We start from the raw sequence: 14,700 nt of genomic DNA on the forward strand, positions 1-14,700 counted from the left end.
ATACTATTCTTCAAGGCACACATTGTGTTAAGTAGCCTACTTCGAGTTCAGACACTGGCAAAATATTCTTATTTTATCCAGACAGATATCACAACAATACACATTTTCAGCTTTATAGCTTTATTAAAAAGTGCAGTAGGCTATGTGTTGTGTTCAGGACCAACAGGCATCTTTTTTCCCAATTACAGCGAGAATTCACAGTAAACTTGTCAGCATGTATCTAAGTTGTTAGCGATGTAGGAGCTTGAATGTCACGTTTAAAATCTCAATGGCTCAGTCTTTCACTATGCACGCTCATTATTGCATAATCTCTAATACTGTCAATGTAAAAATTTCAAAAGTATATTAAAATATAACAAACATATCTACATTCATGCTACATAACATGATTATCTCTGGCCTGCACACATCAAAAAAGAATTGCATCACTCCTCCAAGTACATTTCCACATATATGTTATGGTGAATATGACAACATTTTTAAAACTAAATACCTTTCTAAACATCTTTACATGTTGCTCTTTAGTCTGCTATACAAGTGTTATAACATGACATTTTCAAAGAGTGCCAAATAATTACCAGAATTTCACTGGAATGAAAACCAGATGATTCCAGGTGACACTGATCTTAATGGCTCAGATGAGGCTAGTTTGCTGGCACGCATCATCAAATACTCAGCTGGCAATGCTTGGTAACTGGAAGGCAGTAATGTTTTATGAATACTATGTATGTGTGTTTGTGCTGTGGGGCCTGTTATGTACTGCTGTAAATTGCGTTGTCAGTCACACACAGGCATTCATTTACATCACTCTGAAGTCCACAGCATTAATAAATGGTAATCAGAGCTGTAATATATTGGAAAACACTGTAAAGCAGACAACTACAAACAACAGAGCACCTCTACTGAGATTTGGTAAAACATATTCCATTCAATAGAACAAGGCCATTCAGATCCCCGTAGAGTTCTTTAGTGGGACATAATATATGCCACTGTAGAGATGCAGTCACATTTACCATTGTTCAGCAAATTTTTGTGGGTGAAATCCAGTAATTTCTATAGAAATTCATGTGTTTGAGAATTTTACAAGGCAAAAGATTTCCTCAGACAGATTTTGCAATGGGTTCAAGTTTTCATGAATCTACAGCTTTGACTAATAGAAAGCTGCTTGGTTTGACAGTGATTTTGCTGAAATTTAACTCATGTGACCGCACTTTAAGTATACTGAATATTAATATTAATTTGGCTCAGATTGTTTCAACTACTGTAGGCTATACCTACCGTAACATATCATTTGGGGTACTCTGCTCTTATCATAATGAAATATATTGTAATATGTAATAAGTGTATGGTTGAGTCTATATCCTCAATGAGAATCATTCCTTTTATACAACTGATTATTAATTCGCAGTCCAAATACCTTCTTAGTGTACGTAGATTGAGGATATTATAGAATTGCAATTTATTGATGCCTGTTTCTAATACCGTAAAGTTGGCACACAATCGTGCTAATAGTGGCTCCAGTGACATGGCTTTGCTGGTTATGGTGTGCCCATCAGTAGATAGAAGGTAAGAGCAACGATGAGGAGGAGGCAAAAGGGAGAAGAGAATGTCTGATAGGCTGTGGCAGGCATGAAAATGTCCTCATATTTATAGATGCTAATCATGCGATCTGACACCGGTGGGGAGTCAATGTCATGCCTTGTGATGGAACCTGAGAAGAAAAACAGAACAAAATCCCCATAAATAGGGCAACATTAAACTCAGCTGAATTTGAAGCCCGAAAGGAAAACTTTAAAATGAAAATTTGCTGAATATTCACTCAACCTCAGCCCATCCAAGGCCATAACCACCATAGACATTGAGGGGGACAAGCCTCCCCACCCACCCAGTAATTAGAAATGGCCAAACTAACACAAACTAACACTGTCCTCTGTTGTCCTCTCACATCAAAACCCACCAACATAAACAGTTTTGGACTGTTCATAATTTATTTATATTTTGCCTGTAAACTGTGCTTGATCTGTGCATATTTTATCAGCTGTTTAGATTCTCATCCTGATGACACCTATCACTGGATCCACTGGAACTGGAACTATTCTTATAAAATGAGGCTTAATTGCTTTACCTTGTATGGCAGGTCCCCAAGCAAACAGATAGTACCAGCTCAGGTGCAGGTCTACCAGCGTCTCCTCCCGCGGCACATGAAGAGGCCGTTTGAAGCGGCACATGACGCGGTTGTTTTCAAAGATGCCCTCCTCGTCCCGCGCCGGGTTGCGCTTGATCTCTTTGGCCCACTGGCCCACATTGTAGAAATGATGGATCCGTACACGTCCATTATCATCATGAACACAGCCCATGACATCATCACCTCCCTACGACAACAATATTATTGTGTATTTCTTAAAAGGTCTGAAAGCATTCACACCAAATATATGCAATCCCTCTCTCGCTACCATTTTTTTGTCGGAGGAGAAACCAACAGCAACCCATCCATCAGTGTCTGCACTCATCTCAAATTCCACATCTGTGCCAATGCGCCTGAAACTCAGGAAGTAGTCACAGGTCTCTGCGTCACAGCCTGGTTTGCCATATCTACAGCAACAGAAAGGTAGACAAAGTGAGACACTTAAAATGTGGACAGTTTATTCATTCATTTACTCACATTCATGTCAATCCAAACCTATCTGACTTTCTCTACAAAACATAAAAAATTTACTGCTAACTTTAATTATATGGAATAAAAAACAGCTAAATATTTGCACAGAAGAAATACATACACAAGGATGAGTAAATGATGACATTTGATGACTTTAGATTTTTTGGGTGAACTATTCCTTTAAGAATAACCATGGAAACATACATTCAAACATCCTACTACATAATGTGCATATATATATTTCATGCTTCAGAACATTTCACTTAACGACAATGAGTAGCAGCTTGACTACTCGGACTGACATTAATCACACTTGAGTGTACTGCATAGCATGGCAGACTGCAGTTTGATTGCAATAGACATTGACACTATAGTTTATAGACTCATTTTAACCATTATTCCATCTGCTCACCTGATGCATCCTTTGCTTATTCCACAGTCGCTTACTTTGATGCGGGCAAATGGGTCTACAGGGGGTGCAGTTGGGAAGGGGTAACCTATATGAGACATTAGACACAATACATTAATAAACTGGTTTCAGCTAGTCATACTACAAAAATAATCTTTACTGGTATCATATATTTGTATGTTACATTAGAATTTTACTTAATACATTGTGATGTGGGATGGACAATGACTTTGTTGAACTTCAATTTCTTAACCTTAGCTTTGGGTAAAGTTTGCGTAATGCAGCTTGTTGTGTAACATTTTTTTATCACACGCACACACAAAGGTTTGAGAAAAAACAAAAACAATTATGACCCACAAAGACCACCTAGGGTCTTTAAATCTTTAGTTCTTAAATCTTTAAAATCTCTAAAACTCTGAAATTTTACATTTTACCAGCTCCAAACCTTTGAAATGTAGTGAATGTTGTAGTTTGTTTTTTTTAGTTTTGATATCAAATTTTATTTATTTTTATACATACAACAAACAACAACAACAGTGCCCGGCCCGGCCCGGCCCGGCCCGGCTCGGCTCCATCAATTCGTGCCTCTGTACATTAATGAGACATAAACTTGTCTTAACCATATAATCAATTTGTAGTTACAAGGATAAAACAAAGTTTACATGTGTCCATAGATTAATAACGGAATAGGACACTCCCCAAACATATGAAGAAAAGTACTCGCTGACGCAGTGTTACAGAAATGGCAATTGTAATTTGGTTGTTGTTTCATTTTGAATCTTTTGCAAGGAGCTATTATACATGCTCTATGAATAACTATGAAATATATAAGACAATGAGTCAAGTTTTTAGAGGTTAAGGTTAGACCACACTTTCTTCCAAGTCAACAGACAAATTAAGGTCAGATAATTCCTGATTTCAAACAGATTTGACAGAGAAAGGCATTGTAAAGTGATTAACAATTCCACCACACACCAAGGAAATAGATGGCTGACCAGGAGATTGCGCAATCCAATCCCGCACAGAATGAGATCTCCTTAAATTAACTCTATATGCAAAACCACCCCAGTGCGCATTTCAAATGAAATAAATTAAGATATTAATGTCTGTTGTATAAAATAAAAGTAGCACAAAAAAGGAACGACAAACAACTTTGAACAAGAACCAAAACAGACTGCACATTACCGAGAATATAGGTCTGCCTAAAAAAAAAAAACAGAAAAATATTTGGATATGTGACCGATCCACTCCAATGCAAAACATGTCCCCAAAAAGCCCACAGTTTCAAGAACTAGTACCTCTGCTTTCTGAGAAGAGTTGAACATCATCTGTTCACCGTTGTGCCGTAGTTTTATTATCGCCAGATAGATGAGAAACAGCTGCGGACCCAGTGCTGTCATCCTCCTAAGGACTGGGTTTAGGTTCCTTCTCCTGGCAGACATGGCTGGACTTAAGTCAGGAAAAACAGCAGCGTGACATTATCCTGCGTATATTTCACTGGGTATGCCTGCCGTGCACCCTTCAGGATCGCTGATCTGTGCCATCTCAGCACACGAAAGATAAGAGTACGCGGCCGCTCGGAGTTACTTTTCCTTCTGTCATAGATGTGATGAGCCCGCTCAATCTCAATATCATGTCCTTTCAGTGCAGGAATCCACAAAAGATTAGCTCTGAGGAAGCCGTCTGCATCAGAGCCTTCCACCCCCTCTGGTAACCCCACCAGTCACACGTTATTTCTCCTGCTCCTATCCTCCATGTTCATCACTTTATCGGTAAGTTGTTCTAGCTGCTTTCTCAGGTTCTCCTATCCTCACGTGCAGCTGCTGGAACCGAATCGACCTGGTCACGTGTCTGTTTTGCCACGATGGCTAGCTTTTCAACTTCTGCTTTTAGCTCTTTTACAGAATTGGTGGTCGCTTCTTTGTCCATACGTAGGTCACGCAAAACTGGGGTCAGTACAGAGTCTATCGCATCTCTTACATTCGAGGCCACAACTGAATCCAAAGTACTTTGCTGCTCTTTAAGTGCTAGCTTGATACCATTAGCAATGGCGCCATCGAGATCCTCTTTGTTAATGGTGGACTCTTTGGTGGAATTTTTTCTTTACTGGCAATTGCTCAATCACTCTTTTCCAATTGTCTTTGACCGTTGAAGTACTCATGATGGAAGAGATAGAGAATGGTTTGAAATTTACTTTAATTTACTGCCGTCGAAGGGTCACATGATCTCCTCTATGTTGTATTGTTTTGTACATTATACATGATATTAAATACATTTATGCTTTTGAACACTGTCTCATCAGTTATGTTACATAGCTGTACCTACAACACTGGTCCAGTGATGTGGCAATAAGAGTTTCTCAAAAAAAGTCTATTACAAAATATGGGGTTGGGAAAGCCTGCGGGTAACTGGATGCAAGTCTTGTGGAGTGCTGACCAAGGTGCTGATGTTGTACCATATGTTTATATCAGCGAATCAAAAACAATCCCTTGTAAAATATATATATATATTGCTAATAATTATCAATAACAGGCAATATTACTAACCTAATTAATAGGCCTGTGGTCTAGGAAGGGAATCAGACGGTGACCATTCACTACACAGTGCTTTTATGAATTGCAATCACATATACTGAGAAACAACACAAAAACATGCATTCAAGACTTCAGATTATGCATAACGGTCCATCATACCTTCGTCTGAGAGGTATCTGGATTCGAGGAACTCGGAGGCGAATGTGCTGTAAGAATCTTTATGGGGTTCTTCGTGCCCCGGCTCTCCGTGTTCTCCATGGCCGGCCCGCAGTACATTATCATCGGTAGGGCTGGCAGAAACCGCCAGCCACAACGTCGCATCCAGCAGCACAGAGATCTGCAGCAGCTGATGCACAAGATACATGACTGGATGCTCTTGACCTAAAGACTCGATAATGGTTATTGTGCACGAGAAGAGACTCGGGTCTGATTTACATTTCGCATTCCAGTACTGATGCTTACACTGATAACAAATAATAAAATGTAGCTAATTAAATCGCTTTCATGATAAAGCGTTTCTGTTGGTCCGCAGAGGAGGGGGTTCTGAGAGGCGCCAGGCTCGGCTGCAGTTAATGAATAGGGCTAAACCAATCCGCTTATGGTGAGATTTGTAACCGATAGGGATGTTGTTTGATAATGATACGGCGAGTAGTCATACTATCAACCGTATACAGTATTCAGCTATAGCATTTTTTAAAATTTATTACTGAATTATTGTACATTTCTGAATTGATCGGACCGTCGTACACTAATTTAACACATCATCTCTCCCCTCTCCGGCCGTGTTTTCTTCTCCTCGCACGTCAGTCGATAGAGATTACCAGTTTTTGCGTTCCAATAGCATCGCACTACGTGTGAAAATGAGGCGCAGTCAGATACTGTAAATGTTTAAGGGGAAAATAATGTAAAACTGCTGCAGCAAAACACGCTAATTGGTTAAATAAAAACGTTATAAAAGGTACTAAACATATATATTTTAAAGACTGGCTACTCAGGCCTAATTCTGTAAATTTTGTAACATCGTTTTCTAGTAAAATATAAATAAACCTATAATTCACACATTAAAAATGTAGCCTACAATTAAGCAAGGCAATAACTATATTTATACGATAAAATATTGTTATAGTTTGGTTTTATTAAGTATGACCCACCTTGTATTTTACGCCAAATTAGATACGCCAAAAACAGAACTGTTTAGTTCATTTGTATAGGATTTTTAGTTTTGTGTGTATGTGTGGTTAACAATTTTGGTTAAGTTTTTATTTTATTGGTCAATTGATGAATTAAATGAATTAAACGTCATTGTGTGGCCTTTTCATTGCGCCATCAGATGTATTATTATACATTTTACAGTAAAAAACATTGTAATAGGTCAGAGGTTTTAAATATACAGCCCTTTTATCTTCTTGGAACATTGTCATTGAATTTATTATATGGTAAAATTATGGTAACTCATTCTGTACAATGTAAGTTCTTAATTAGACATGCAAGAGCAGATTTTTGAAGTTCTCCTTTTTCAACCAAAAGCTTCTGTGCTTTTCACAATGGCAGGGATGTCCAAACTTGGTTCTGGAGGGCCACTGTCCTGCAGAGTTTAGCTCCACCTTGCCTCATCACACATGCCTGAAAGTCAGTATGCTTAGTAAGACCCTAATTAGCTGATTCAGGCGTGTTTAATTGGGGTTGGAGCTCAACTCTGCAGGACAGTGGCCCTCAAGGACCGAATTTGGACAATGCCTGCACAATGGCAATAGGTTGAATGTAAACCTCTCATCAACCACAAGATGGCAGTGTTTAATTTCTAAACAGAAAGAAGATGTTGCATGTGGCAATATTGTACAGCTTTTTAAGTTTGTAGCATTATGGGAAATGATGATGTTTATACAGCATTTAAACTATTTATTATGATGTACAATTAAATTATGCTTTTAAATGTTATACTATTATATATTATTTTGATATTTTTGTTACAGTGCACTAATCATTCTGAGATTAATTTTGGTCAGACTGAAACAGCTTTGCTTATATTTCCCTATATAATTTGTATCACTCATTCCTCCTCTTGTTTTAACAAGCCCTACTGTCAGACGTCACTCACAGTTTTAAGAGATGACTTTTTCTAGCCAATATCTAAGTACTATGATGAAATGATTCAAGTAGAACATAAGAGACCATCAGCAGATCCATGAAAGGCTGAAAATAAACAATACTGAAGAGAGAGAGAGAGAGAGAGAGAGAGAGAGAGAGAGAGAGCTATCCAAAAGACCTTAGAACAAATCACAGCACTCTTAGGTTCTTTATTGTCCTTTAAAACCCATGGAGCCTTTCCATTCAGATCAAAAGCAGACAGCTGCAAACAGATAACATCTAAACTATCTAAATGATTTATTAAAGTCAAAAATATGAATATGAAATATGACTGAAACAAACTAAATACATCACAAAGTTCTTTTTTATGGGTTAGATCAAGTAGAAATAGATCCGTAAGCTAACAATTGCTCATTACAACATCTAGAAGAGTTGGTAGAAACATTCTCATAATATAATATAATTAAAATGATAATATATTAGATAAAAATGATTGTTATACTATATTAAGCATTTTATAAAAGACAAATTCAAGATCAATTTAAGACTATTAAGAAATACATGGTCAGTATTATTAGAAGTATTTAGAGTATACTCATATAACCATTTCTCACATTCATATTGTATAGTTACAGATGTTAAGTGGCACTATAGCCACAATGTACAGCTTAAAATTCGCCCCTCCAAGGGGTCCACTTAAACGCAGGCACCTCTGAATCAGTCTCTCCACTCTTCTCAGGATACAGGCAATTACCCGCTGCTTAACAGGACTATTCAAGTCTACCTAAACCGACATCATCTTTAATAGCCCTATCCCATCAGCACACATATACACACACACACACACACACACACACACACACTGTGTCATGCAGTTATAAGACTCCATCCTCCACCATTGGCCACGCCACCATCCCCCTCCTGCCATCACACAGGCACGATCACTCTGTGTCTAATAGCCTTACTCAATTACGGCCACAGTGCTAGAGGAGAAAGGATGATGAGATCCCCTAACATGTTAATGAAGAACCTACGGCATACCTGCCTTATCTTAATAACCTAAAACACACACATACACTCTCATACTCACACACACAGAGCAATCCACCAAATGTCAAATGTGTGTCTCCTGGGTATGTGTGTGAGAGTGTGTGATTGACACCGAGACAATGGCCGCAGGTCCAATTCATGAACGCAGAGGGGAGACGAACTGATGGAGGAAAAAAGGAAGAGAAAAAGACAAAGTCAGAGAGACACAAGTACTCTAATGTTACAATGGAACCTGCTTGAAAAGTTATTTTTAAGGCATGTTTTGCATTTGAATATATACAAACAAAATTTTAACATGCAGTGCTGATATCAAATTAAGTCTTTGATTTTCACTTGTTAATTAACATTAAAAGACATATTAACAATATTAACAGTAAAAAAAAAAATTGCATGGTTTTAATTTGAATTCATTTATGTAATTATTCAATGTAAATGTCTTTACTGAACTAGAATGTCAAGCTGTCGACTTAAAATTTTAAACCATCATTGAAGATGAAATATTTAAGTTGGCATCCAAAAGAATTCTATGCTGCAGCTTTCAATTTTATATGTGTACATTAAAAACATACGCCAAGGAAAGCAAAATTCTTGCCATCTTAAAGTCGAGGTGCAACATTAGTATCTTTTATTCTGTTCTGTGATGTATATCCAGTTGAACCAGATTATCACAAAGGACATGACTTGTTTGACTTGGTTCTATTCATCAGTTGCTAACTGGATGGAGGCAGATCTGAATGCATGCTTGCAGTCGATTGTAAGAAAGGGGCAGGGTTTCATAAGGTAAAAAATTCATAAATAACATGAGAAGTCTGGACAGCATACATGACCAGAAAGAAGTACATTTTAAATGTTTTAAAAAAAAAAAAAATCACACCTGTAAAGATAGAAGGTAAAACAAAGTAACCATAATTACATGTGCTGCAGTGCATTGCTGGAAGAGTTATAGGTTTCTGTGTACAGTAAAAAATAAATAAAATTAAAAAATAATAAAATGCATCAACCCAGATTACTTGCTGTGCTTGTTGGTTAAAATCATATTGCATTTGAAAAGCTGCATAGAGTTGCATTATATGACCCTAAAATTGGCACATTCTTCAGAGTAGCAAACAAACAAACAAAAACAATCAAGCAAATTATCATTGAGTGTGTATTCAACCCCTAATGGTCACAATAACCAGCTTCACATCCCACCATATGTGAACGCCTGGCCTGGTCAACCATATTAAACCAGGCCGCGGTTTCACCTTGAGGGCTTGCTTTTATTTCCATATTAGCATATTTTACAGATACTATTTGAGTATGAGCACACACCCTGAAACACTTCACGGTTATTGACAGAAAGAAAAAGGGCCCTATTATTCCTGAGAGATCTTGTGTGAGGCTTCATCTTAACTTGTCAACAGTCCTTACTTACTGTCAGCAGAGCAAGCACTGGTGACATACTCATCACTCTTTCTCTCGCTTTGAGTCTAGTACACTGAACAGACACGCACACATATACCGAAGATCGATAGACGTCTGCGTCGCCCACTGAAGACGCGACTGTCTGCCGCGGCCTAATCTCGCGTCCCCGGGAGCACATTATGGGCACGTGCCGGCTGTTAACCCATTAATCTGGTGATGGTCGGATGTGTTATGTTCCCTCTCCCATGGGAGTGTGTTGTGGTGATAGATTGAGCTCTATGTGTATGCGCGCACAGCAAAGAGTGATCTCCAATTCTTAGTTTGAGCAAATAGAGATCAAGGGCGAGCACTAGTGAGCTTTCTGTTTCTCTCTTAGTATCTGTCACGCTCATTTGGAGTCTGGTCACAGATATTTCCGCTTTGTCTGACTGCCGCTTGATTGCTGTTTGATCCCGGAGCGATCGCAGCGTTTCTCTCGCGAGCTCTTCCCGTCAATCTGTTTGCTTTGCGATATTTGTTTCCGCGGTTATACAGGTGTACTCAGCTAATCCGATTGGTTTGACAGAGGCTGTTAGAACACAAACACCCGCGTGTTCCAATCAATAGCGTCATTAAACGTGAATTAGCGCTAACTCAATCAAACTACCCAGTTTAGCGCCAGTCTCGGTCGTTTAGCTTGGTTACCCAGGGAGGCCTTATTGCTGACTGACGCGTGGATCTTTGTGGATCGCGGCAGGAGCTGACAGTCACTCCGGCTGCCCTCAGGATGGATGACAAGCAAGGGCGTATTGTTTTGGTTTGAACACTGCGGGGGTTGAAGTGTGAACTGTTTTAGCTCCCTCGAGAGGTTTATTTGTTTGTTTGTTTGCTTAAATGTTTATTTTTGTAAAATGGCCTTTTGTGCTATCATCCACACATGCAAAGTTGGTTGATAACATAACTGCAATAAAGACATAGCCTAGTAAACAATTACCCTACTTATTTACATAGGATGTAGTACTTATAGTTTTGGTTATTGGGGGATAATCCAATAACCAAAAAAGGGGAAAATAAGGAGTCTCAGTGGTCTCCTCTAACATATCTAATAGTACATTTTTGCAGAACACTTCAAATGTTTTTAAATCCAGGGTATGTTTGCTGACTGCAGCTTGTCGGTGTGTCTACGGGTGCACACTGATCAATCACATCTCCATTCATGCCATGTGTCAAGATGCATTATATGTCAAATATATATGGTTCCTTATGTTTCCTTCCTGCTGGTGCAACCACAGGCCTCCTTCCAATCCCGTCAAGAGAAGAAAATAATTTTATAAATGCAGCAAGACAAGATTCACTCTCTCCATCAGGAAACAACTGTTTTTTTTGTCTGATACTTAAAGAGGCAGATGTAAACAGCAGTAAGAAATTAGCAACTTTAGCTCTGTGTGTGTCTGTGTGTGTGTGTTTTGGCTATCTTCAACTAACAAGAAACTGATTTTAAAAAGGAAACTTCTTAACAGTGGCTTATGTCCTTGAAGACTGTTCCATTCGAAAGGGCTCATCCCTATGCCCTAATCCCTTCAAAGGGTTTACCCTCCGGAGTAAGAGCTTCGAAGGGTTAAAGGGTGTAGGGGACCAAACAACTCCACACACAAATACCCCACCATCACACAAACAAATGCCCACATGGAGGCGCCATCATCATGCAAAGAATCTTGGATCATGGGAGCCCGAAGTGTCCATCAGTTGTACCCTTCAAAATCCTTCATTCCGAAGGGCCCATTGAAGCGGCCAGTTTTGAGCACTTCTGTTTGGAATGACCCTTCAATATGGCGGCCATGATTGTTTTCACTTCGAAGTGCCCTTTACCGAACACCCGGTAAAAGAGTCGCATGATAACGTGCGTCATCAGTACGACACACCCTTTACAGCACTGGTTCTTTACGGCTTTTGTTCACACAGGGCTCGTTCCATGACTGATCCCAGCAATGTTATCAGGTCCCCAACCTGCGTTTGCATTCGCACAGAAGGCACTCCGTCAATTTTCCAGGAACAACGTGCAGTGTGAAAGAGGTTTGAAAGACATACTGCAACTTCCTTGGAACACTGAAGAGTACTGAAAATATATCCACTTTTGCGATGACTCGACAACAAAGGAGAGGCTTCCAAATAATTCAGGTGAAGGAGAAAGATTCTGAGGAAAATGGCACCAAGTGCTGTGTTATAAGGGGCACCACGGCCTCTAATTTTCACACGCTTGGATGCCATTGGCCATTGCAGAGCAATGACATTAAGAGAATCAGGCTTCAGTATTCTAAAGAGAAAGGTGTTTCCCAGATGCGTAAGCAAAGCTTAACGCAACATCGAGAGACATCTCGAAAAGGAACTTCTTAACAGTGGCTTATGTCCTTGAAGACTATGAATAGAAATGGCTCCTTGTCTCTAACTTGTGGAGACAATAATAGTTATTCAAGCAAGTATTATGCCTTGCAGAAATGAACATTATTACTTGCACAACTTGGTTAAACTGCAGTAGCGATGCGTAGTAAGAATCAATACAAAAAGAACAATAATAAGTCAAATAAAAATGTAAAATAAAAAGTGTACAAATTAATTTTAAAAAGTAAAAAGGTTGCTTTTAAGAAACATATCTTTCCATTTTGACCAGTAACAAAGTGCTACAAATCATCTCAATACCATAATAACTTTTTTCTTGTACAGTTGCTGTGACAGCAAAAAGTATGTGGTCACACTTTCACACTTTCATGTGTCCACCTACCTTTTTTCTTTTTTCTTTTTTTTTTAAGTACGCAATCAGCACATGCACTTAATTCAGCAAAACTGCATTCTGTGTGCGGCTGTGTAGATTTGATATATTAGGTTTTAGTCACAAGCCCCCCTGCTCTGCCTCGTGGACAGATTCTCCTAATGAGAGACCAGTGCATTTGTGTACTAACATCATTACTGTAATCACAGACACTGATGAGGTTATCATTATCATGATATCCATGGTCGTACACACAAACAGTCGCACATGCACGCATAAATAATCTACTGTCTGAGTGTTTGTTAGTGTAATTGATGTAGATATGAAAATAACCTGCAGTTCCTGCTGTAATTGGTACATATAAAATGTGATAAATGAACACACTACATAATAACTCTTTAATTAATACATGCACACTGTACAAAGCTCCACTGCGGATATATATGCATCATGTACTACAAAACATTTCTTTATATAGATTTATACTGCTGTATCTCACATTAAATCTCATTATTGCAGTAAAGAAAAAAGTAATGGTTGTAAATGACAAATATCCTGTTCATATATATATATATATATATATAAATATATATATATATATATATATATATATATATATATATATATCTATATATATATATATATATATATAAATGAAATTAGAATAACAAGGGAGTTATACACTACAGAATTCTTAAAATTTTAAAACCTTTTCTGACTTTGTAAATGGTAACAGAGAAAAAACCCTGCATCAAACACACAAAGACTGAGTAACATACACTACCAGATTTTCTATCTATTTCGGATGCAATTTGTCTACTAAAATTAACTCGAAATAATATCCAACTGGATGGATTCATTAAAAACAGTAGTCTGTGCCCGTCATACACTACACAATTTTTTGTGCCCAATATCTGCAGACTAGCTCTGATTTTTGGATTTGTTTCTTACAAACACACACCTTTCACTTCACAGGACATTAATTGATGGACTGGAGTCATGTGGATTATTTGTTGATTATTGTAAGTCTTTATTATCTGTTTGAACTCTTAATCTCATGGCACCCATTCACTGCAGAGGATCCACTGGTGAGCAAGTGACATTGCTTAATTTCTCCAAATCTGTTGAAGCAACAAAATCATGTACATCTAGGATAGCCTGAGGATGAGTAAAGTTTTAGCAAATGTAAGTTTTGAGGTGAGCTATATCTTTAAGGCTGAAATATGTCACAACTCTTCAAAGATTTTTGCCCTGATGTCTATAAACTGTTCCTTTAACAAATTCAGTATCAAAAAAAGAGAAAGTCTGAAAAAAATTGGAACAATGGGATTAGGGGAGGAAATGACATATCCAAGTGTCTTTGTCCTGTTTGATGCCTCTCTATTGACCCTTAGTATCTCGGCAACTCCTCTGTGGATAACAGTACAGATGTTTGCGGTGTCGTAGCGCTCAGTGATTTCCCATGTGTTCTCCCCTCCCTCCACCTTCCTTTCTCACCTCTCCTCCATCTGATATAGATTGCTGGCTGGGGTTCAGTTGCTAATTGAATATGCTATGCGTCTGTTTGAATGACAGGAAATGGGGGAATGATGATTAAAAGATGAAATCAATTCAGCTCAACAGCTGCTGTTTGCTGTCAGTTTCATTACAGGCATTCAGAATAAAAGGATTGAGATACTTACGTTTGTTAGCACATTAGCGGTCAGCTTTTATAGTAAAATGCAGCCATAACATCTGTTTAGTTTCCTGGATGAGAAAAGGATGCTTGTAGAACAGCCTAATTGAAATGTTGAATCTCACTAGGTGGGGCTAT

The 14,700-nt window shown here is 38.3% G+C and overlaps 1 protein-coding gene across 1 annotated transcript; it reads right to left on the reverse strand.

Annotated features, from left to right (window-relative positions):
• Positions 1-99: 99 nt before the first annotated feature.
• LOC109105979 (DOMON domain-containing protein FRRS1L) lies at positions 100-6,181 on the reverse strand. Its single transcript, XM_019119286.2, has 5 exons — positions 5,759-6,181; positions 3,069-3,153; positions 2,454-2,592; positions 2,126-2,372; positions 100-1,711 (listed from the first exon to the last, which is right to left on the reverse strand). The coding sequence occupies exons 1-5, from the start codon at positions 5,961-5,963 to the stop codon at positions 1,539-1,541; spliced, it is 849 nt and encodes a 282-aa protein (XP_018974831.1). The 5' UTR covers positions 5,964-6,181; the 3' UTR covers positions 100-1,538.
• Between the last annotated feature and the right edge of the window lie 8,519 nt (positions 6,182-14,700).

This window comes from Cyprinus carpio, chromosome A16, assembly GCF_018340385.1.
Source record: "Cyprinus carpio isolate SPL01 chromosome A16, ASM1834038v1, whole genome shotgun sequence".
Taxonomy (NCBI): Eukaryota; Metazoa; Chordata; class Actinopteri; order Cypriniformes; family Cyprinidae; genus Cyprinus; species Cyprinus carpio.